We start from the raw sequence: 25470 nt of genomic DNA on the forward strand, positions 1-25470 counted from the left end.
TTTGAAAATCATGTCAGTAAAGTGCATAACAGTGCCTCGCATGAGACATTCATTATCCAAGTGGAATAGTTTCTACTCAGCTCATAGTAGCTGCGTCCCCTCCCCCTTGACAATCTCTATAGCTAGGAGAAAAAGTAAGCTACTTCTAGGTGTGAAGAGCCCATTTGGAACTGTAAGACCAAGACTAGTAAAAGTAGGGAGAGTGCGCTTGCTGGAGAGAGGCATAGTGTAGAGCCAGAAAGAACAGGAACCTGAAACTGGTCTGCGCGTGGGTATTGTTATCATGTACCAGAGCTGGTGCTGACTCATTATGACCCCGTAAGACAGTAGAATAGCGCCACGGGGTTTGCAAGGGTGAAAAATCTTTGCTGGAGCAGATTGTCAGGGTTTGCCTACAGAGACCCAGAGCTGGTAGGTTCCAACCACCAGTCTTTCCGCTAAGTAAGCCAACTTCCTCCAAATACCCAACTTTTATCAACAGGCCTTCCGCTGGTCAATGCAGAAGGCAAACTGAAGGTGGAAGGCTGTCTTCCACAGGCACCAGGGAGGGCAGAGAAGTGCAACCCAGTCCTGCTGTGGGCTGCAGGAGGCGCTGCACATCAACCGCTGGGCTCCAGCCGCTGAACGCCAACCGGAGAGCTTTGCCTCAGCTTCCCTCGGAAACGCACATGCCATCGTTCCTCGTGGCCGGGTATCTTCCCGGAGGCTCTTTCAGAGATGGCCCTCTTGGAATTGACTCTGAATTCACTGGTCCACATCCCAGGTTACAAGGTAGAGGATGTGTGGAGAGCGCTAGATTGCTGTGTTCCCTGGATTCTGGTGCCAGGGCCGTGGAGGTCGGTAGTGTCGGTGAGCAGAAAAGCGCTGAGGGTGACTTTAGCAAAGGGGAAAAGAACAAGCCTCAGAGACTCTTAGTGGACGGAGAGAGCTTCTGGATAAGTCCCGCAGACTAAGGGAGGCATGGTAACAACTGGTCAATCCTTGATGGCATAACGAAAGCCATGACTGAGATTAATAGGATTATCTTGGTACAAAAGAAAGCGGTGGCGGGATGCCATAGAAAATCTAACGGACGGAGTTAAATCCCCCAAGTAACCCGTGGGTCTGGAGGCCTGCAAAGTGGGACTTCCCACTACACCAGCCAACAGACACTTCAACTCAATTCTGATCGCAAACCCACCGAGTGAGCAGGCAAGCAAGCGGCTGTCACATGTGCCTTTGCCACACCTCCTTGGAAACATTCACTGGGCACCTTCCTCTCCCAGTGGTCAGACTCGATCGGTAGTTTCCTTCTCGGACTGTGCAGCCACTAGATGGAGACTTCACAGCTGCTGTCAGGTACAGAACAACAACATAGGCACACGGCTCACCCTGGGCATCTCGGTTGTACTCACATGATTAATGAGAAGGTTGATAGAATACACTCTAGAGAAGATGGGTTCGTATATGAAGGCAGACAGGAGCCAGGTGGTTCTGGACAAGGCGGCTGACTGCTCCTGCCGGCACCTTCTGGAGGCATCTGGCGGTGCAGCCTGCACTTGTGGGGAAGAAGTGCTTTAGGGCTTGGAGTCGAAAAATCCCAGTTGACTGTGAAATGCCCTTTCAATTATGTGAGAGCTTCATGAGACTCCACAGTTTTCATTGTCATTTCATCTGTTTCTCCTCTGAAGAGCCAGAAGCTGCCTTCCCTGAGCCTGTCCTGATTATATTACAGCTCCTGGCAAGGGAGCTGAAAGAAGGGCATCTTTGTAGCTGGATTGGTTTTCTGGGAGATGCCTGGAGGGATACTTTGGGGAGAGCAAAGGAGACCAGTGGCTTCCAAAGCCTAAGGGTCTGTTGCCCAACCAGATGAGTCCCAGATGGGAGATTATTAAAAATCTCTTTTCTCCTGTGGCCTCTTAGGCTAGCAGGGACCACAGGTATCTCCAATGCCAAGCAAAAGAAAATATCACATTGAATTTCCATCCTTTTCTGAGATACATACAAGAGGCACAAAGAAAGAGCAGATAACTTGCCTGGGACCACCAACAGGTGGGCTCCACATTGAACCACGATAACAAAGTAGATTTGATGTCAGCTCTAATCCTACGTGGGGGAAATGGCTAAGAATTTACCAGCTTCGCATCCAGTGTCTGGGCTGCCAGACACTAGCAGCATGTGGTGAGTGAGGCATGGATCGTCGTGAGCAACTGTGAGGAGATGTATCGGAGATACTGTGTGGCTCCAGCCCTGCTTATGGTTTTTCCAGCCCACCTGAGCAGGGTGCCCAAGCTCCCGAGGCCTGACAGTTCAAATTAGGAAACAGCATACTCTCCACCTTTGTTTTCCCCTTACAGATTAAGAGGTAGTGTTAACAAGGTAGTGTAGTCATGCCATTCAGTCTCCAAACTCAAACCCACTGCCATGGAACCTATTCTAACTCACAGGGTTTCAGAGACAACGTCTTTTTTTTTTTTAAGATCGTTTTATTGGGGATTCTTATAGCTCTTTTTTTATTAAAAGATCATTTTATTGGAGACTCTTACAACTCTTGTTGCAGTTCATACATCGTTTGCATCAGGCAAGTTTGTACATATGTTGCCTTCATTCTTTTCTAGACATTTACTTTCTATTGAGCCCTTGGTATCAGCTCCTCTTTCCCCCCTCCCGCCCCCCCACCATAACCCCTTGATAGATGATAAATGTTTATTTTCAAATTTCACACTGATCGCTGTCTCAGTGACTGCATCTTTTAGGAAGAAACCTCAACTGTCTCCCTTGGGGCCACTTGTGGGTTTGATCCACCAACCTTGTGGTTAGCAGTTCAGTGCCTAATCCACAGTATCGCCTTCATTCAAGGACAGGATAATCTTGTTCAGTCATGAGGTGTCTGCTGAATGTACAGTTTGCACAGTGAGGGATACATCAAGCATCCATTGGGAACACAATTGCATGTGTTACAGAGTGCCATCAATGTTGATTTGCTAAAACGTTGATGTGGTTTACCTAACAGATCTAAAGAAACACTGCTACACTGTTTTTGAGATGGAACGTTCATCCATCTCTAGATGAACGCCCTTCTAGATTTTAATGCGCTTTGGATCCAAAGAGGAAAGAAAAATCATTTCTATGGCTTGCACCCTTACAGACTGAACTGGTTGAGGGGTCCACGCTTGCTGGGCATTGTCTGGGCATCATACAAAGTAGTTACCAGGCTCAAAGAATTTACACACAGAAAAATATTCACTTATCTGCCTGTCTTTTCGCTTCTGTTTTTCAAACAGGCGTTGAAAGGAGACGCATATATGACATCGTAAATGTGCTGGAGTCGCTTCAACTGGTCACCCGGGTGGCCAAGAATCAGTACGGTTGGCACGGACTGCACAGCCTGCCCAAAACCCTGAGGCACCTCCAGAGACTGGGAGAGGAGCAGAAGTATGAAGAGCAGATGGCATACCTCCAACAGAAGGAGCTAGACCTGCTGGATTACAAATTTGGAGAACGGAAAAAAGATCTCTATCCAGATTCTCAGGAACCGCAGTTGCTGGATTTCTCTGAACCTGACTATTCCTCTTGTGAGTTTTAACCACGAGCCTCTGGGAGAGAAGAGTGCTGGTCTCTTCTGAAGGGGATGGAGGGAAGTGCCAGATTGACGACTGATGGGAAGGAGGTGGTCTCTTAATTTCTCTCTCCTGGAGAAAGGGACAGATGGCTCCCCAACTAATCTGCCCAGTCAACCTCGTTTCAGCCGGTCCAGTGGCAGCTCACCTGAGGTTGGGTGTTTGTGACCCTCTGGGTCACTCAGAGGACTACTGGCTTAGGATGACAGCCCCCTGCTGTTTTCTCTCTCTGAGCTTTTAACTAAAATTTACTTTGAAAGAAATACTCTCTCAAAGGATTCCATGTGTCAGAATTTTCATTTTCGAAACGGGGACTTTAGAAAAGAACCTCTTACCCAGAGACTGTTGACTCAGAGCATCCGGCTTTCAGGTGATGCGGAGGCTGTTGGGGACTCAAGTCTGCATCAGCCTCCTTCCCACCATGAACTCATATTTATCAGGCCCCTTCCTCCTGCTTAGACGATGATGGACTGTCATCGTCCTGGACCTGCTCTCTTGCTGAGGTGGTGAAGTGCAAGTATCGCATTTCACTTGCAAATATTAGAAATGGAAAGAATAGTGGTCCGGGAGTTCATTAGATTCTCTGCCTCCTGCCTTTTAGTTCCACCCCTTGAGCCAGGACTTATCCTGATGAGCAGCGGAGACAGCCATCTGTCGGGGAGGGCCCACATCTAAACAGCGTCTACTATTTCCTTAGGGTGTACTTCATCTACTTTGGAATAGAAGTAGAGGAGGTGGACACCTACTACCCATAGCTGTTTGGCTACTGAGAAGTCAGTTGGAATCCTTGCCTTTAAGGAAATGGTTGATGTTCTGAACACAATTTTTGGTCCCTGACCTTTCATTCTTCTGCATTTGAATTTTTTTTAAAAAGTCATTTTTTAAGAAGAATGCATTGTGGGTTCTATTACGTGACGTATGAATATAAAGCTTCAACAGAGGTTTAAAATATGCCTTTCAGAGCTTATGCCTACTGCAGAGTAATTTTCTGAGCCACAAGAAAACCAGTCTTCCTTCTTTATGAGCCAACTATGCTCATGTGTGTTCAAACAGGCTTTGCTCTCTAACAAGGATGGCCTTTCCATCTGGTGGTTTCAAAGCTAGATGGCTTCAGCACACTGTGGTAAATGGTTTTGATGCTTTTGTTCTATCCCCTTTGTAGCATCGGCAAATAGCAGGAAAGACAAATCTTTGAGGATTATGAGCCAGAAATTTGTTATGCTGTTCCTCGTATCCAGAACCAAGATCGTTACTCTTGATGTGGCTGCCAAAATACTGATAGAAGAAAGCCAGGATACTCTGGATCATAGTAAATTTAAAAGTAAGAGGCTTTCCCTTGGTGCATTTATCAGCCCCCAGAGGGTGGGATTTCACATTGACATTGTCTACGTGAGTTTGAGTTTTGGCTGCGGGAAATTGCACTTCTTCCTGTGTTTATGAGGAGTTGATGTTGTCAGTTCCCCTGGAGTCCCGACAGGACGACCCATTACCCAGTCCGGCCGTATCCTCAGTCAGCAGTGCGTTGGCTGTTCCCCGTCCATCCCACCAATGTTCTTGTGGCCCCGACTTCTCCAGCCATGACTGATCCTAGCCCCCACCCCTACCCCAAGTGATGTCTCTAAACTCAGACAGCATTGTGCTGTGATTCATAAGCTTGTCATTCGCTGGCTTTGGGGAAATAGATCGCCAGGCCTTTCACCCCAGTCTTTCTTAGTGTAAAAGCTCCGCTAAGACCTGTGTACCATGGGCAACCTTGAAATACCATCTGACAGGTGATGAGAAAGCGAAGTAAATCACATGCTAGAGTCCCATTAAAGTTCATCAGATGCTTTTTCCCAGGCAATTACAGTGGGTAGACAGAACTGAGAACGTAGTCTCCACAATCCAAGAACAAATATCTGAGTTTTCTTTCCCTGCTCCACCACTCCCGGCCCCCACCCCCACCCCTTCCACATACTCTCCTGGAGGGAGGGTGGAGAAGAAAGGTAAGAATAGGGAGGGTAGGGAGACAGACAGCCGGGGGCCCTGGACAAAGTGTTCCCAAGTGCCACGCACGCCCATTGCATCTGCCTTTACTGCCAGCAGAGGGCTAAGTGGGACGTCCCTGGAAGCCAGGCGCTCACCGCTCTAGCTTATGCCTTTTGCAGCTGCAGTTGCAGCCACCCTCTGGGAGAAAGCTGGATGAGACTAGCCCCTGTCAGAATTGGGAGGAGAGCCGCGTATAGGATGTCTGAACAATGACTAGAGGGTGCGCCTTTGCTTGATCTTAGCCCTGAAGCCTAGGAAGTGTCCTACCTGGACATCGGTTTCTTGAGCAGAAAATACTTCACAACTGCCATCCCCCATCTTTCCTGGGAGTTACCCCTCTAGTACAGGCACCTTCAAAGCCTCCCCCATCCCTGTGTCCAGCCCCCACCCCCTGTGGCTGCGTTACTCAGTGCTTGTTTCTGACAAGAAGCTACCTGTCTTGAGCAGTAATTCCTCTTGACCTTAAGTCCTGGCCCCTTCTGCCCAGGACTGCGGCGGCTGCAGGAAGCTCTGGGGGCCCCCTGTCATCTCGCAGGCTGGCTGATGCTGTGACCTGCTGCTGCGAGGGCCAGCTTCTGCCATGACACATAGCAGAATTACATCCACTGAGACTCTAATTACAGCCCATTTTCCTCTCTTGATATTTTTGCAACTCCAACACGCCCTGCCTGTCACCAGGTACTTATTGTCAGAGGTGTGAAGTCGTGGAAACGGAAGGACACACTGACCTTCCATTCCTATCTGTCTTCACATACACCAGGTACATAATCCCAGTGGTTTCATGGCGAAACCTCTTCATCTCTCCTTATTGCTTTCTGCTTGGTGTTATATGGTAGCTTATGGCATCAGCTAAAATGGAATGGTGGCAGGAAGGGCACGGCCATAATTGTGTTTTATATCTTCAAGCAAAAGTACGGCGCCTCTACGACATAGCCAATGTTCTAACCAGCCTGGCTCTGATAAAGAAAGTGCATGTCACAGAAGAGCGAGGCCGTAAACCTGCCTTCAAGTGGATCGGGCCTGTGGACTTCGGCACCAATGGTAAGGCAACCTGCTTGTCCTCAGGACCTCCTTATTCAGGATACCAAATTTCGTTGTCAAGTTGTACTTCATAGTGCATAGTAATCAGGGTTTCTCTCTCCTTCCTTCTTGATGCTGTTATTGTTAGTGGTCATTAAATTGGCCCCCAGCTGCTGGTAACGCCATTCATAGTGGGTGGCATCACCACTGGAACCCACAGTGTTCTCACTGGTTCGATTCTCACAAGTAGAATACCAGACCTGTCCTTTTAGTCCGTCTGCGTCTGGAAGCTCCACAAGAACCAGTCCAGTGTCACTGCAGGACGTAAGCCTTTACTGACAGACAGCTGGTAGCTGTTCATCAAGTGCACTGACTGGGCCTCCTGCATGAGAGGCACAAAGTCTTTCATGAAACCACCGTGCATCTCATCTCCCGTACACCGGAAACAGGAAGGCCATGGATAAACACAGGCTACACATGGGCTCAAGCATAGGAACAAGTGTGAGGACAGTGCAGGGCCGGGCAGTGTTTCCTTCTGTTGTGCAACTGGCCACTGTGGGTCAGAACCGCCTCACTGGCACCTAGCAACAACAGCGGCACACAGCATAAAGACTCGCTGCTGTCAGGTCAGTTCGGGCTCGCGGCAACCCTACAGGACGGGGTTGGCAAAGCTGTGGCTCGTTGTAGCGAGAGCAGATGGTGCTCCTGCAGAGCAGTTGATGGGCTCAAGCCCTGACCTGTCAGCCAGCTGCTGAGGGGGTAACCACCGCACCACCGGTGTGTCCAGACCCCATGGACCAACTCAGTGCCAGAGGAGACTAGCAGCTTCTCTCCTCGGAACAATAAGCATTGACTTACTGCTCAGCGCACTCCGAGGGCCAGCAAGCCAGGGAGATCCTGAGAAGATCCCACTTGGGAGTTTCTCTAACTAGTGACGTACAGCTTTCAGAAGTTCTGTTCCCAAGCTTTTTTTTTTTTTTAAACTGTCTGCCCCATACCTGTCCGTGAGGATTTAACTCAATTTGTCCCAGTCATCAAAAGGCAGTTTATTCTAGGGAGGTTTGGTATGTTCCCAAAGCTTTTTGAAACTCTAGTTGTTTCTGTATTAGTGGAATAGAATCTTTTTTCTTTTAAATTGTAGATAATGTAGAAGTTATAGCAAATAATATAAAATTAATATGAATTACTTTTGAATACTATATGGGAGTAATGAATACCTTTTTTCTGTGTGTGTGTGTGTGTGTGTGTGTGTGTGTGTGTGTGTGTGTGTGTAATTGAAAGCGTGCCGGCGTCACAGTTTTCCTAAACTGGCTTCAGATTGGGTTATTATCTTCTACTCCCATCACAGGCACTCCAGCGATCAGGGCCCAGCTCTTGTCACATCATCAGCTGCCGCTTCCCGTAGGGCTGGGCCACAGGACCTGTTATTCTTAAATCACCCTGCCAATTTTAGGTGCGAGTGGCCTAATTTGTGCCACTCCACCCACACTTGTACAGACCTAGCTCTCCATCCCCTTCGTCTCACATTATCCACTTATGATCTAAATGAAACCACTTAAAATTTACGTGTAAATAATTCAGCCTGGCGGGCCCTCAGTGATTGTGGACTGCGCACGATTGCTGTGCTGAAGGCCGGGGAGAGGAAGGTGTGTGTGTGACACAGCTCCTGCCGACAGCAGGTCGCCAGCGGTGCGTTTCCTGGTCTCTCAGCGCCTTCCTTCTCCTGTGCTTTTCCCCTGGCAAGCTTCTCTGCTCCTTAGCTGCTTCTCCACAGACAATACTTCTACTCAGCCTTCAAGACCGGCCTCAGCAGTCCGTTCTTCCCTGCAGTATCCCCTGAGTACCCAAAAGACGACTCACCTGAGCTACTGCAGGGTAGTGGTCCCCTTGGTGTTTGTGGTGTCGTGGTGTGCCTGTTTGAGGCTGGAAGCCTTTTCTTGCCTGATGTTTGATTACTGAGCTCAACACCTACAATGCCATCGTAGTTGGTTAGTGAGCTTCTATTGTTAAGGTGGGGAATTAACACACATTTGAAAATTAAAGAGCAATTATATTATCTTAGGTGGAGTAGCACTATAGGGTGGCTATAAGATTTTAGGGGAGGGGCAAATGTAGGTTGAGTTCTGATGGGTTTGGGGGTTTTGGAGGGATGGAAAGCCTTTGAATTGAAAGAACAGCATAAATTTTGATGTGTTGAGTAGACCAGCTACCCTGATTGAAGTGGAGGGGCGGGGATTGGAAATATTGAGAAATAAGGGCCCCATTTTGGAAGCCCTCAAGACCTGAGGCTAAAAATTTTGACTGAATATAATTAGTGGAAGAGACTAGTCAGGTGGTGGTACCACTGAAGGAAGTAGGTTAGCAGGGCGACTTTGAGGCCAAAGAGTGCTTGTGTTTGCATGACCGGTGGGGCTACAATTGTTCAAGGAAAGAAAAATTGGAGACAAGCTAATGTACAGCAGGCCACCTGCCTCTGTAAGGCCTGCCCGGGCTAGCTGACCCACAGACATTGGAGAAAGGGAGACAGGAGTCTGGATGGGTTCTGAACAAGCACCTCGTAAGGCACACTAAAATTTAACCTCCTGATTTGTTTATAAAGAATAGATTTGAGTAGAGTTACCGTGTTCGGTGTTCGTTATTCCTTTCTTGTGAGTCCCAAGCTTCCACCTGGCATCGCTTTCTTCTGCGTGGTGAGCTTCCATGAACACTTGCCAGTGCAGGGCTGCCGGTGATGAGGTCTTCCAACTCTGTCTCTGAAAGGGAGTGTCTTGGTTTTCCACCTTTGTTTTTGAAAGCTCTTCTCAGAGTAAAGGATTCCAGGTTGACTTGCGTTTTTGTTTCTCAGGACTTTTAAGAAGTTGTTCCACTCTCTTCTTAACATTGTTTCCAACAAATCTACTGTAATTCTGTTCTGTTGTATTGTCTTTGTTTGTTGTTTTGTTTTTCAAGTTGGTTTTCTCTTTATGGCTAGTTTTAAGCATATCGATGATGATGTTTCTTGGTACAATTGTGTGCTTGTGTTTGCTGAGCTTCTTGGGCTGTGGATGTAATGTTTCATCCATTTGGGGCCATCGTTCCTCTTTTTTCTGTCTCCTCCTCCTGTTCTTCAGGAACTCCAGCACCATGCATACCTGGCGGCTGGAGATCGCCCCACAGTGCACTGATGCGGAGTTCATCTCTATCAACCTCTGATTCCTTTGGGAGAGTTGCTATTGCTGTGTCTTCAAGTTTACTTTTATTTCTTCTGAAGTTAGTATTTTACTATTATCAGCACTTCTATTAACATTAGTATTTACTGCGGCTATGTGTCACTTAATCGTCACAATATATTCTGTGAAATAGAATAGCATGCCATTTGAACGTTGTGTGAACACCATATTATACATAGGAAACCCGTAGTTCAATCTCCTAAAAGCCTATTTAAAACTGGACAAAGCCCAAGAGCTGTATCCACTGGGTACAAGAGCTGGCTTTTCTAGGGATGCCATTGAGCTGGGTGGGGGCTTTAACAACATGCGGGCACAGGTTTGGGGAGGTGGCCACAGGAACCACGTGTGTGGGTACTGGGATTATGGGTGGTGGTGGCAGCCCCAGCTACCCCACCCTGCTGGTGTGATCACTTCCTGCTTCTGTGGAGCTGTCGCCGCCGCTGCTCAGTTGGGAGTCCACAGCAGCCTAGGCCTGGCTGGGGCCACCAGCGCCCACGGCACAAGCAGGGGACACAGGGCATTGCCCTGTGCTGGGCATGAGCGGGAGGGGCGCTGGTGAAGGAAGGCAGGAAGGAAGAAGCCTGCTGCTCATTCCTTCTGGGGGTGGGGGCTCTGTGTGTATGCTTCTTTCTGTACCGTACGCCAGAGATAGAGAAAGACACTCGGAGGGCCAGGTGGTTCTGTGTTCCTAAAGATGTTCCTAAGCTTTGCTCTCGGAAGCAGTGTGGTAGTCTTGGAAACAGTGATCTCTTCAGGTTTTGCTTTTAAATGGCAGCAGGAAGGACCCTAGCTTTTTCCTGACACCCCCACCCCTACCCCCACCCCTGCAATCATTCTCTTGATTTCTCACTCAGGTCTCAGTGCCTGGGGTCTAACGTCTTGAGAGCTGTTGCTTTACATATTGTGTCCCACTTTCTGTTTGTTGCGGGGAAAAGGATAAATATGAGCCTTGTTACTCTCTGGACCCATTTTTTTCTTTTGAAAGCTGTAATTTTTTCATTACAGCTAAAAGTAACATTAGGTTTTTGTTACAAAGAAAACAAAATTTTAAGTTACTCCAAGTGTGTGTTGAAGAATGTACATCTAACTGAGCCTTTCTGTTTTTTAAAATCAATCTTCTAATTTAAAACATACATGCTTTGAACTTAACTCTGCTCCTGTGACAGCTTGCAGCCTCAGAAGCCTATGGGGCCCGTTCTACTCTGTCTTGTAGGTCACGCTGGGTCAGAATGGACTCGGTGGTGAGTTTGGTTTGGAGTCTTGATTGAGCTTATTAAACAAACTAAACAGCACACGGACATAATAGCAACACCAGTCTGCGCACCAGGTTTAGCTGCCTGTAGGGAAAGCTCTGTTTTGACTTCACACAGATGCCTTTAAGCATATAAAATATGCCTCTAAGGCCCAACCATTTATTAGCCTCACTGTTCCGGAGCATGTCAGCTGTAGGGCTTCAGCTGACCTTACTGCTTTGGCCACTTAGTCACCGAGCGCCCTACTGCATAAGAGAGAAATAAAGTATTAAAGATCCTGAGCTGCTTATATCCATTGTCATAGAGCTGTGGCATAAGAGGCTGATCTCTGATAGTGTTGAAAATAATTCTCAAAATATGCATGTAAGCTGAGCATGGTTGGGTTTTCCTGTGATACTCTCCTCTGCCCAAACAGCACCTAAAACATAGGTCTGTTCTTCTTTGGGTTGAAGAACATCTTGCTCTGCTTCCATTGTAATGCAGACAATTTTAGCAATTTACATAATGAAGCTTCAAGAAGTTTGTGGAAAACTTCCATTGTCAACGCATTTTCTACAAACTCGTCGAATTCGTGTGTGTGTGTGTGTGTGTGTGTGTGTGTGTGTGTGTGTGTGTAGACTTTATAGTCAGCCATGTGTTAGCCCAGGTTGACTAGAGAAACAAATCCAGAGACTGAACTAGATGTAAGAAAAAAACTATTTCAAGAAAGAATTATGCATATAAAAAAAACACCCAGCCCAATCCAGAAGCAAGTCCATAATTGGATATTAGCCCATATGTCTGGTCTGAGCCCGTGAATTCCTCTTCAGATTCATCTAGCACATGCAGTGATGCTGAATGCAGGAAGATCATAGGCCAGTGGTGGGAGAAGCATCTCAGCGCTGTCTGCCACCAGTATGGCTCCAGGTTGCTTGTCAACAAGAATGTGTAGCAGAGAGGAAGTTCCCAGCATCTTCATGAAAAACCACCCCCACAAGGAGGGATCAGACCAAGACCTGATCGACAGGCTAGATTTCACCCCTTCATTCTTATCAAGTTGACATGAAATTGTGTAACTACCACAAGTCATTTGCTAATTTAATTTTTTTTTTAGTGCATCAAATTAAAGTAGAGTTTGAGACAAGTCTCATAGAATTCCTTAGGTTTGGGTTTATAGAGTGACGCCATTACAGGTACAAGCTCTAAGTCTTATCTCAGAAAGGCTAAAATGATTCTGAATTATAACTGTGTAACAACACTACCAATTCTCTCATTTACGCAGATGAACAACTACTGGATGTTTCTGCCTCTGTCTTACCAGAATTGAAGAGAGAACCATATGGCCAGATTCAAGTTTGTGCAAAGCAGAGGCTGGCTCGACATAGTTCCTTTAACACGGTTCAGGCTTCTGACAGGATCAAGAGGAAAGTCAACTCAGAGCCCAGCAGCCCTTACAGAGAACAAGGTCTGCACCCATACGTAACCCATGGCATCGATGTGACTCTAGTTCTGCTCGTGTGCTGACATTTTTAAATGGACTGACCCCTGACGCCTTATCTCTAGTTTCCGGACTCTGCTCTCCACCTGCCTACAGCGATAAGATTACTGGGGCAGAGGAAATGCTGAGTTCACAGAGTATTATGGACGTGATTCCATGCCAGAAATTACTGCTGGTCAGCCTGACAGATCAGTCAGTCTACCATACGTGGTTGGCATGTAGAAGAGTTTCAAACAGTTGCCAGACTGACAAAACAACATTTGTTTTGCTTTCTTTGCTTGCAAGTGTGCGTGCCCATATGCTTGCTAATTTTTTGATGAGACCCGAATTCACCTTCAAGAGCTTACTTTTTAAAATCTGTGTCCTGGAATCAAAAGCAGAGCAGGACTACAGGTTGTCTTGGACCCCCTAGGCTGTGGATTCACTCTGCTGTCTATCGTGGGCATATCTATGTTTCTAGCTATATTTATTCAACCTCCATTCTCCCTTTCAGGATCAAGTGGCTACTCCTTAGAAATTGGAAGTCTGGCAGCTGTCTACAGACAGCAAGTTGAAGAAAATTGCCAGTAAGTAGTTCTTTAAAACTCAAGAATACTTTTATTTCCTGGTGTTAACTTGGACTAGATGGAATTGCTACCCTGCAAAACAGAATGTTTAATAGTCTTGCTAATACATTAGTCTGCCATTTGTTTATTTGGATTTTTGTAAGTTTCCCCTTTGTGCCCGACACTGATAGGTAGCCTTATGTGGACACAAAATGAAAAATCATATATGATGGCTTTTAGGGGTGGAAACCCCTCAAAAAGCAATGCACTAATAATAAGACACTGAGAAATGATGTGAGCTGGTCCTGTGAATCCCTTCATCATTGTTCTGCCTCATTTGGTTTACTAAGTTTCAGGCATCATTCTAAAATGTTCATGCATGTCAACTCACTGTGGTGCAGTGAATTCTTTAATATGATCTGCCTGGCCATAGTCTTTAATTTTGTGATGTCTTAGAAATGCTAGTCTCTAGGCCTGTAGTTCGATTTTAGAGTGGGTGGTCCACTGAGACAAGATGATGGTGGGATACATCATGATATATATGATAAATCACCTTTCTAATGAGTGTGACTCAAGTCACGCTTCCATGAGGATGCGGTCTGCCTCTAAGATACAGTTAGATATCCCCAGTCTGTCTGAGCCAGGAAGCTCCATGGAATCTGCCCACCAGGAGTGAGCCTGTTGGTATTTGAAGTTCCCATGGCTAATAGCTTCCAGTATCCTAGGGACACAAAGCCACGACAATTCCACAGACTGGCAGACGAGTGGTAGGGACTACTAATAGTATCTAAGTGCCCCATAATGGATAGGTGCACCATAAACAACCAGCCAGTATTTGCTTTAACCTGAGATTCCCTCAAAATCCCTTCCCACCCGAGCCCTAAAAAGCCATCCAGGTAATACCTGGCCACACAGCTCTGGGGTTAACTCCTGCGTGCTCACATCAGCAGGAACAGCTTTATCTCACCCTGGTTTGCTAGGGTTCTCTGTAGAAAAGCAAAGATCGGGGGGTTGGTAGACTGGGAACTTGGTGGTACTCTTTTATTTTCCCTTCCTATTACAGGAGCAAAGCCTTTGCCAGTAAGACGGTGGTATCGCCATCAAACCGCCTGGACCCTGTCCTTCCTGTTGACTCCGAATATGCTGCTAGTTCTTTAGCAAAACAAGCGTTTCCTGTTCCTCCAGCGGATACGCAGGCATTCTCTCCGCAGAATGGTCTGAGGGGACAAGGAGGTGTCCCCCACACTCCCGTAGCCTCTGACGTGGAGAACCTGCAGCCAGCTGTGCTTGCTGGTCAGCCCTTGGTGTACGTGCCCTCCACGTCCCTATTCATGCTGTATGGGAGCCTTCCCGAGGGTGTGCCCCCCGGCTCTGGCTCCGGCTCCGGCTCCGAGAGGCAGAGCAGAAGCACTCAAGGCTCGGCTGCGTCAGAGCTATCGCCTGTACCCTCAGCTCAGAAGCGTGTCAGGGAGAAGCCTCAAGAGGAGGAAGAGCCAGGCATTAAAAGACATAGTCTGGAGTGCGAGGACGGCCCGCTATCCCTTGTCATGCCCAAGGTGAGGGAGTACTGGCGGGTGTGTCTGGGTGACCTCTCCCATTAACCCAGAAGCATCGTCCTAAGGAAGACGCACAGATCCAGTAAGCTACCAAGTCTGCAGTGTGTGAATGTGCCCGTGTCACTTGTACAGTTAAGCACCCGACTGGTTTTCTCAGAACTCGGTGCCGTAATGATTCTATAACAAAAATCAATGACTCTTCTAAGTACCACCCTTTGTGTAAAAGAAGGGAAAGTATGGGGGGGGGACTTCCCCATAATCCCACTACACAGAGGCAGTGGCTAGTATTAGCCTGTTTGCATATCTCGACACCTTTTGTTTGCTTGAATATGCAAGCTGAGATCCCTGAAATAGTCCACTGCCTCCAGGAGGTGGCTGGAGTTTGTGGCTCTGGCGTTCAGGTACCGTCCGGCTTTCCCTGCCTGTGCTTGGTCAGCTCTCATCACTGCTCTGACCCTGGCTCCTTAGCTACACAAGGAGCAGAACAAGAGCCTGAGCTGATGTATCTCCTGCCCAGAGGCCACGGAGAAGCTGATGAGATCTGTCGATCCTCTCAGGCAGCAGAATTGCTGTCCAAGGGTCAGCGAGGCACACTTCACGGGAATCATTCCATGCGTTAGGAGCCCATCCTTCTCTACTGCTTTCTCTTGCCAGAATGAATTTTTCCTCATTTTGTGTGTAGCCCAGGGGTGCAGAACAGGAGCAAAAAATAGACCAGTATTATCTAAGCAAACCCAGGTTTGGGCCAGCCCTGCAGTTCTGTTGTTACAGACTGCTGTCACATCAGCTCCGACTCAGAACAACCCCTAAAGACAGTGGAGCTGCCCTGGAGGGCTGCCTAAGTGGTCATTCTTACTTACAGAAGCACATCTCAGATCTTTCTCCTGTAGAGGGAGCCACAAGGTGGATGGTTCAAACTCACCAGTTGCTCCAAGAGAGACAGACAAAGCTATCTGCTCACATAAAGGTTGACAACTTCAGACACCCTATAGGGTCGTGAGGAGTCGGAAACTACTCAGTGGTGGTGGACTTGACTTAGTTTTCTCTAGTAGAGTGGCTAGTGGTTTTGAACCACCGACCTTCTAGAAAGCAACCGAGTGCTGCTGTAACCATTGCTTCACCTGTAAGGCCCCTGAAAGACTGGCACCAGCATCCTTGATGAGTTACCAGTATGCAAATGCATTTCATCATCTCTCTACTTATATAAAATGTCTACAGTTGGCGCATGTCGGTAGACAGGGTCTTTTAGTGGTGACCGGAGGTGGGGGGAGGAAAAGAGGGGCAGATGTCGTTGCTGGAAGGGTGGTGGAGCAATTTGGAAAGGGGTAGCAATGGTGGTTGTCCAACATGATGAGCATCATTAGTGTCACTGAATGATACGCAAAAATTGTTGGAAAAATAGTACACGTATATAGATTCGTGGTGGTTTTAAAGTGTGTTTCACCATCTGAACAGCATAGCCAGTTTTCCACTGTAAAATATCTATCCTTTTATACTTAGGGACTTCATATTCATCTTCAGGTTCAGCCTATAAATATTAGTAAAACCACTGACATCCATAAACCAGTGTGGCACACGGCTGTGTTCTAACTTTGTGTTGACGCATTATTTGCTTTGAGATTGACTGCCCGAGTTTGCACTTACTGTCCCGGTTCTGGTTTGGTTGTGCTTGTAGAAAACCTCCACGCTCCCGGACGGTGCCTCTCCCAAGACCAATGGTAACACAGGCTCCGTGCCCTTGGAAGACATCCACGTGAATGGCCAGCCGCCTGCTTCAAGGGATGCTTCAGAGAAGGCCGTAGCAAACTGCCTCGTCGTTTCTCCTGAGTGGCGCGATCCTCCCAGAAACACAGAGCTTGAAAAGCCTTCGAGAGAGCGTCAAGGCACCAAAGAGCCCCCTTTGCTACAGTATCTGTATGTCCCGTCTCCAGCTGGTAAGGGGCTTCATCTAGTCCCGGGGTCTGCTGGGGTAGTGGGATCAGACTTTCACATTTTCATCTGTCACCAGACCCAAACAGGTCATTGATGTGTGGCTACTAGTGGCCTCTGGGTCGTTTTTCTTGGGTCCCCTGGGTTTCTACATTCGTAAAATATAAGGGAAGGCTGCTCCTCCTGTCACCAAAACCCAAACTTACTGTGGCTGGTGGTGGTTTCAAACTGCCCACCATGGGGATTGTAACCCACCGTTTATGGAACATAATTGGATGGATGGGGTTTTTTTTTTTGTTTTTGGTGGGGTTTTGTTTGTTTTATGTGCTTTTATGGTAAAACTTAAAAGATATAAAAGATGACTTTTTTTTAACCACTCAACTGAATCTGACATGGATTCACTAGAAGGGCATGAAGTTATTGGCCATGTGTACAGGCAGCATTCTGACCGCTTGAGAGTCAAGTTCTGAGTATATCATTGGGTTTAAGCACCAGCTGTGGAGTAAGGGGGGGTTTGAGCTTTAAAATCACTTATTCCTATTATCCGCACCAATTTAACACAAACTATTCAGCCATTCTCATTGGCAAAATTGAGTTTATAATAGCAAGTGCTCCATAGAGTTGCTTTAAAATTTAATTAGCGAATAAGACAATATGTAAAGCATTTAAACTATGCCTAGAACTTAGTAAGTACTCAATAAATGTTAGCTGTTTTGAATTACAGCCAAACCATAATAGACACCTATTGGGCAAGGTACACAAAGCATACGGGATGCTACTCCTGATGCCAAGATACATAATTGATTTTCTCCATTTTCTTGTTAACTGAAGTGTCTTTGCCAGACCAGGTTAGGTATGTTATTAGTCGCCTATCTAGGTAATACACTTTTTAGCAGATACTTTTGCCTGTTTCCTCTAAGTGTGATACACCCAGTGTTAGAGATATACTGGTAAACAAAAAGCAGGCTCACCCTGTTGAATGACAGTCCAACACAAGATTTTTTCATTTCTTGTGTGCTGTGTACCTGTAGGCAGTCTGGTGAATCCTGTCAATTCTTTATTGTCATTTCAAAAGTATAATGACCTTAAGCGTTATCTTGTGGGAGCTGCCATGTAATATAAACATCCTGTGTTTTCTACTTGTGAGAAAGCCAAGTACTATTAATACTGCTGTGCATTCTTGCCTGGGGTCTTCACTGGAGGAAGACAAAGTTTCCGTGAATAAAAATGGAGGTACCTGTGTCCCCCCACCTGAGCCCCAACAGTGTGAAATATTCTTACCTGTACAACAGTGTTTATTATGCATCTTCCCAAAAGGGCAGCAAACCAGTGGATAAATAAATTGTTCAGGCAGACAGACATAAAAACTCACTGCCATCAAATCAGTGCTCACTCACAGCGACCCTAAAGGATAGGGTAGAACTGGCCCTATGAGTTTCCAAGAATAACTCTTCACGGGCATAAAGAGCCCCACCTTTCTCCCGCAGAGCAGCTGGTAGTCTGGAACTGTTGACCTTGCAGTTGGCAGCCCAACATATAGCCACTATGCCACCAGGGCTCCGTTTTTTTTAAGTCCATAGAAATTTCAATGCACGTTACCACGTGGACGAAATTCCAGAGCGTTATGCTGAGTGAAATCAGTCAGACACCAGAGAACAGGTACTGTGTGGTCCTACTTCTGTGAAATACCGGGACCAGGCGGACACACAGACACTGGAGCTTTCCTGACGTTGCCAAGATCAGGTGGGAGGAGGGGAAGATGGTAACGTGGCTCTCCAGGAGGTGATGAAGACATTGGAAATGTGATGGTTGCACAGAACGGTGGAACACGACGTTACTGGATTGTTTCTGTAAAAATGGTTGAAGCGGCAAATGCTTTGTTATATATGAAGGGGCTTCCGACCATTCGTGGTAAATGAAATGAAAGGATATGGAACTTCCCCACAGAGTTTGAAGCCCGCTCATGTTTCACTAGAGTAAAAATTTTATTTGGAAGAACCCTTCCCAGCAGACACAGACACTGACCACACTATTGCCGTGTTATTACCACCGCGCTCTGAAGAGAGGAGAGGGTCGAAGGGGGCATACCCAGGAGGCGTTCCTCGTTCATTTTGAAGGCGTAGGGAGGGGTGTGATCATGAGCAGTTTCACTGAGTGTTTCATGTTGTGATTTTCGTCTCATTTGCTTCCGTTTCAGGATTAAATGGTTTCAATGTGCTCTTACCTGGCAGTCAGACCCCTCATACCATGGGGCCGTCTTCAGGCCAGCTACCGCCCCTCAACCTTCCTTGCATGGTGTTACCATCCCCAACTCTAGGCCCCTTTCCAGTCCTTTACTCTCCCACCATACCTGGGCCAGGTTCTTCAGCTCCCGGCACGCTTCCAAACCCAGCGCATGTGAATTTTGGCTTGCCTGGCTTTGGATCAACAGCTCATCTTCTCATCGGCCCTGCGACCATGCTTAATGCGAAGTCATCAATACTGCCCTCCGCAGATCCTCCCCTTCAGGGCCAGCTCTCACTGAACCCCAGCCCAGAGGCACCCCAGTCCTGCTCAGCTGCCCAGCCTGAGTCACCGGTGTATATGGGGCATCTCGCCTCAGCAGTGAAGTTACAGCAGGTGAGCCCTCAATGTGCATTTCCGTTTGGTACAGCGTGACGCCACTGCCCTGTGATGGGGTGCGTCTGTGTTTAAGGAGGTCAGCCTGTTCCATTAGAGACCACCTGTTACCTCCTTATTTTACAAAGCAGTGAGACGTAGGCAGGACATGATGCCCTTTTAGGAATTGTCGTTCCTTACAATTTGCAAGAGAAAAATGAGACTATCCTATAAAGATTCACTGCCCTGGAAACCCTATAGAGCAGCGGCTCAACCTGTGGGTCGCAACCCCTTTGGGGGTCGAGCAACCCTTTCACAGGGGTGGCCTGATTCATAACAGTAGCAAAATTACAGTGATGAAGTAGCAACGAAAAGTATTTTATGGTTGGGGGGGTCACCACAACATGAGGAACTGTGTTAAAGGGTTGCGGCATCAGGAAGGTTGAGAACCACTGATACATAGGGTCTCCAAAACTCTAAATCCAACTTTTTTTTTTTAATTTAGTCATGGCTCAGGTGAATTTTTGATGAATGCTAAGTATTCAGAAGTTTCCCTAAGCTTCCATTTCATTATATCAGACCACCCTAAATTTTAATCACAATAGAACCAAGGAAAATAAGTCTTCAAACTCAAATAAGTTCAAATTGGTAATTTCTTTTAAAAATATGGGGTTTAATATGAAGTAATGAACATCTGTAGTTACATAAGACATAAAGATGTGCATATAATCAGTTATATGCACATCTAGTTATCTGGCAAGCACTGATTCGGGCAATAAGAGTTTGACAGTAAACAGGAGACCTCTGCCCTTTTAGGGCACTTTCATAAGAGGATAAGTGCCGGATAAAGAAAAGCGGGTAACAGAAACGTGTGGTTGGCATGCTATAAAATGCTTTACAAATGCCATCTTGCTTAGCTTGTAAATGCTGCAAGATCGGTTCATTTACCAGCTCCATTTGAAGTTGAAGATGAGACAGGTTGCAGCTGGGCCTGTAACCTCTATGCTAAGCTGCCTTTCAGCACACAAAATAAGCTCGTTTCCAAGGGTGCTAAGTGTGTGTAGGAAGAAAGTGGAATGAGTGTGAGACGTGAATTACACCCACAGCTGTGGAGTCGATTCTGACTGGGGGCCCTCTAGGACATGGGCGGGACTGGCTGCCTCCTAGGACTCCCCAGGCTGCGATCTCAGTGGGAGCAGGCGGCCAGCTCTTTGCTCTCGCTGGAAAGGAAAGAAGTGAGAGGACCCACGTAAGCACTGGGTGGCACAAGTCAAGAAAGGGCCCCTGTGTCCGGCTCTGCTTCTGGTGGGCCTGCTTTTCTGACCAGATGACTCTCTCTCTCAGTCACCCGCCCCAATGACTCCCAAGAGCATGCAGCGCACACACCGTGAGATATTCTTCAAAACACCCGGCAGCCTCGGAGACCCTGTTACTAAGAGAAGAGACAGAAATCCGTCTCGGAACACCAGCTCAGCCCAGAGAAGACTGGAGATTCCCAGCGGGGGCGCTGACTAACCCGACACCATCAGGTGGGACGGGACGGACCCACCTCGATTGTTGTCGCTGGGTTGCAAGTGTTACTCTAACGGTGACTGGAAAGCACCCTCACACCGTCCACTGTCGGTCGGTCAGCACGCTCCTTCCTCTCTCTCGTTCACTGACTCTGTTCACGCCTCATCCTCACGAGTCATCTATTTTCCTGAAAGTAATTGCATCCAATACTAGTTTGAGTTCCGACTGCCTGGAGTCACAGTGAAAGCCTTGACTGACTTGTGGTTTGGGTTCCAGAAGCAGCTTACAGCTCTAAGTAGATCTGAACAGCCTACTGGAGCCTTGTGGTTTCACTAAGGGTGGGGGGCCGGGGGCTGTCTAGCACTTAACGAGGGTCAGCAGTCTTGACATGCATCCCACTTGCCCTGAGTAAATCTGTGGTGGGAAAAAAAGCCCAACTTCCTTGCTGCAGTTTGAAGCCGCTGCTGCTTCCCGAGGCTTCAGCAGGGCGGCCAGCTGCAGTTTGGAGTCCTCTGGTGTTTATTTATGTCTTTCCTGAAATGGGATTTAGTGCAAAAAAAGTTTACAACTACAGCAAAACAATTCTTTTCAGGGTATGACGACTTGAATGTTTATACTTACGATTGTTTCCTGAAGTTTGCCCTGCACTTACTCTACACCCTAATGATAATGTGGATAGGTGTACGTGTGTAGCCAAAGGTCAAGACCAAATTCACTGTGAAGAAGGACACGCTTTGCTGTGGGTGAACCGTGCCCACCCTCTCTGGACTGGAGAGCTGGGATGAACTCCCGCAGCCCGATGCGGCTGCTCAGACCGCCGTGTGAGCGGGAGCTGTGATTCTTCACGGTGAGCACGCCCCGGCGGTCACAGTTTCCTTCACTACGGACCCCTGCATGCTTATTATTATTATGTAAGTTTTAATTTAAGTGTTAACTTTAGAGTAGGCAGGTATGGATACCTTCTAACAATTACTGTTTATAAGATAAATCAGGATGGTATAAAATACGTGGAAAATCAGGCTCTGGATGTGGGGACTTTTGGTCGGATTCTAAAGAAGCGTAACGGGATAAATTGATGGAGGACAGTTCTTCTGCTGCCCTTTTGCTTTCCCCCGCCTGTGGACGGGTGGGAGGGAAAATCACGTTCTGGTCAGTATCCGGTGTGCACACCAGCGTTCGGTGGTACTTCTGAAAGATAAGGGTGATGAGTACAGCGGGTAGGCGTCCTGGCACCAATACCATGCCAGGAGCTAAGGTGCAGTGTCCTGCGTTCAACCACACGACTAGCCTGGCAGTAAGTAGCCAAGGCAGCTTTTTCTCTATTTCCTACATTTATTGATATTTACCTCATACTCTGTCTTCTCAGAGTAAGTGACTTGCTTTCTTTTTTCCATCCTTTTTCTCTCCTTCCCTGCTTACTTCCTTCCTTCAAAATTTCTATCCGAGATTTGGAATCGTGATGTAGGGTTTTATTTTCTTTTGAACCCCACAAGTCTTAATATGATCATATATAGTCGTGTGTAAGCCAAGTTTTTGCAGCACATTTTTATGATAAAATTAGGTGCCTTGGCTGATATTCGGGTCGGCTCGTACTCAAGTATATACCGTAAGTTAAGAGACTCTGGGAGTCTGCGGAAAGTAGCTTCATTTTAACTGCAGGACATTAGCCTTATTATCCCAACAAGTTTTTGGTTTTTTTTAATGTTAGGGAGGTAACCAAGTCACAAAAATTTTATCAACACTACATTTTCAATTATTAGAGGATGGTATCTCCTCACCCATCTCCTTTTTTCCATTTTCTCTGGAGTTAGGTACTAATACGTTTTTTATTATCAGCACGTGCTTAGTTAAGGTTAGCCTAACTAATACCAATAAATCCCTCCGTAAAACTAAGAAAAGTATGCCTATTCTCAGGTAGATTAGACTACACAACGTAAGCATAAAAATCTGCACAAGGCACATGCATTTTAAATACAACATTCTCCAGCGAACATCTTCACTGGGCTTTATTTTGTGTGAGAACACAACTGATTTTCCTTCTCCCCGCTACTCCTGGGTGCTTTCCACATATGTTTTTGATTATTTGCTTTTACTTGAAAAACAACAAGTCTGTTCATGATATAGCCACATTTACCTCAGAGATTCATGGTTCTTGAGGAGTGTTAAGAAAAAATCCCATATGTGAGAATATTTTGACTTTTGTGACCAAACAGCCAATAGCTAGCAAAAGGAGACGAAAGAAGAAATTATACTTTTGTATTCAGTACCCACTTATTAATGTGGCTTTGTGAAATGTCAATAATAGTCGCGACGACACAGCTGTTAACTTTCAGAAAATGAATCTAACTTGTGGAGCAACTGACAGTAGCAAAACTGCTGGACTAGATGTGGGTGTCCTGGTAGAGAAGACACAGTGGCACTCTGGACGCTGTCATTGTGTGACTGAGCAAAGAAACGGCTGACGATCTCGCTAAGGAAATGCAGCTTTGATTCACCACTGAGCAAGGTGTGTGTGCCCTGTATGGTCTAGGGTTTGTGAAACCCGTACAGTCTGGTACAAGAGCTGGGGGGTATAATTTTATACTTGAATCTACCTACCAAGTTTACATTTCTCAATTCCTTTTTGTAAGGTGCTATTTCTGTATTTAAGTAATTAACTTGTTTTTCAATGTAAAGCTGCTTTCTGCTTATCTCTTGCACTGCTAGTTTTATGTAGGTATTAATTTTATTGCTGCTTACTGCTTTTGTTTTCCTATTTTGCTCTGCTGCCTTTCCCTAATGGCTATAATATGTATTGCTCTCTTCTTTACTACATGTAAATTGATTTTTTTTTCTTTTAGAAAAAGATTAAGCTTTAAAAAATAGCAATAAACGTTTATTTCCTTAGAAACGTCTTCCTGGGCTTTTTGTGTGTGTCCTTTTAGTAAAACCATTAACAGTTTGAGCGTAGCCAACCAACTTCTCATAAACATGTCAGGTCTTTGCTAAAACCTTCCATTGGTTTCCAAACACCAAAACAGTTCTAAAACTTCCAACTCCCTGCCATCAAGTAAATTCTGACTCATCGTGACCCTACAGAACAGGGTAGAACTGCCCCGTGATGGTTTCAAACTGACCTTGAGGTTAGCAGCCCACTGCATCACCACTAGACTATCAGGCCTCCTTAAAACTGATGTACTGCTTTAGAATTATACGGTCACTTAGAGGGTAGAGCAATGATGTGATTGAGCTAATTTCCACTGTGTGGAAATATTGAGCTTCCAACTGATTCGGATGCTTATCTAAGTGACTGCAGAGCACTTCCCAGCCTTCTGGTGATGTCTGTAAAGTTTGCCGATTCTCAGGCTAGCAAATGCCCCATTACCTCAAAGCCAAATCCCATTGTTAGTCTCCGCTTTTAAATTAACCACACAGAATTAATCTGATTTCTCCTAGCTCAAATCTACCGCCAGAGAATCACATGTTGTAGGAACACTCTCCCCTGCTATTTGTCACGTGCTATCAAAAAGGACAGCTTTGTATCATGCCTAATGTTGGGTACTCATTGGTAGATAACTGCCTTCAAGCCAGTTTCAACTTCAACCTTGTGTACAACCGATGGAAGCATGTGCGCCCCTGTGTCCACCTCATGACCACTGGGGTGCTTCTGCCCCCACGGCTTTCTGGGAAATAGGGTCTACTCACAATCACAGCATTCACCCGCCACTGCTCAAACTACTGGCGCCCCATCCCCCAGAACCACCCCACCCCAGGCCAGAGTAGAATCAAGTACAAACGCAGTTTCAAACGATTGGACCAGCAGTCAGCCATCACCTGTCCCTCATGCCTCATCTCTGTGACTCCAGGTGGTGAAGGTGAGGAATAACAACTCAGAAATGATTTGCACAAAATCCACCTCCCATTTCCGTTCCCTCAGTGGCCTTTCAGGTGAAAGCATTCAACATGTAGCTGGTTGTGTGCAAACATTCTTCAGAGAAGTTGACGCCGTTGGAAGCCATCATTTACTGTAACTCAGCAGCTAATACCCTATTGACATTGTAAGCTTCAGTTATCTGGCATGTACATTTTCCTAGCTGATGATGCTACTTCATATTTTAAAAATAAATTTACAAAGATAGGTGTAGTATTAGAAGTGGTTTCACTAGTTCAGTATTCTTTTGACTAGAAATGCTTGTGGTTTTCAGCCCAGGTGTCCTCTCCGCACGTTTCTCTTTCGCTACCTGATAATTTCCTATGCGTCAATCTTCCAAAACCAATTCGCATGTTCCTCCCGCAGGAAGGGACATGCGTTTTCCTCAACACACAGATCTTCCAGGGCGGGAATTGGTTTGGGGGTTTTCTCATCTGAGCACTGTGTCTAATGATGTCATGAACTGAAGTACAGTTCGGCTCACTTGCGAACCTGCTGACTTGCTTCTGGATCTTTCCATTGCCGAAGCCTGCTGTTTCCATATTCGTTTGCCCACCCAGAGCCGCCGGATTCAAAATTTTGGCAGGCTGCTGCCCACACCCATAATAAGGCTGGCAGGAAGTCCCCAAGCTGTTCCTCCCCTCGTCAGCATGTGCAGTTGTGACCTGACTTGGCAAGTCACCCCACTAATGGTTAATTGCCTTAGAAACGAGTCTGGGTAGCACTCGGGGCCGAGAGATTTTGAACGCCGACTGCCAGTTGCAGTCATTTTTCAGTTGATCCAGTTTGGTGTGGCCCTGAGTCCTCCTGAGACCCAGACATAACATTTGGGGG

The 25470-nt window shown here is 46.6% G+C and overlaps 1 protein-coding gene and 1 non-coding gene across 2 annotated transcripts in view; one reads left to right on the forward strand and one right to left on the reverse strand.

Moving 5' to 3' along the window:
• E2F7 (E2F transcription factor 7) overlaps positions 1 to 23576 on the forward strand; it is a 45023-nt gene extending 21447 nt beyond the window's left edge. The window contains exons 5-13 of the mRNA XM_075551249.1: positions 3264 to 3554; positions 4762 to 4920; positions 6534 to 6668; positions 12371 to 12553; positions 13080 to 13152; positions 14195 to 14687; positions 16363 to 16621; positions 18814 to 19235; positions 20559 to 23576. Coding sequence (XP_075407364.1) covers positions 3264 to 3554; positions 4762 to 4920; positions 6534 to 6668; positions 12371 to 12553; positions 13080 to 13152; positions 14195 to 14687; positions 16363 to 16621; positions 18814 to 19235; positions 20559 to 20729 — 2186 coding nt within the window. The 3' untranslated portion in view covers positions 20730 to 23576. The remainder of the gene's footprint in view (positions 1 to 3263; positions 3555 to 4761; positions 4921 to 6533; positions 6669 to 12370; positions 12554 to 13079; positions 13153 to 14194; positions 14688 to 16362; positions 16622 to 18813; positions 19236 to 20558) is intronic.
• Positions 7629 to 7722, reverse strand: LOC142452145 (small Cajal body-specific RNA 8). Its single transcript, XR_012785186.1, has one exon.
• Positions 23577 to 25470: the final 1894 nt, after the last annotated feature.

Source organism: Tenrec ecaudatus, chromosome 6 (genome assembly GCF_050624435.1).
Source record: "Tenrec ecaudatus isolate mTenEca1 chromosome 6, mTenEca1.hap1, whole genome shotgun sequence".
Classification (NCBI taxonomy): Eukaryota; Metazoa; Chordata; class Mammalia; order Afrosoricida; family Tenrecidae; genus Tenrec; species Tenrec ecaudatus.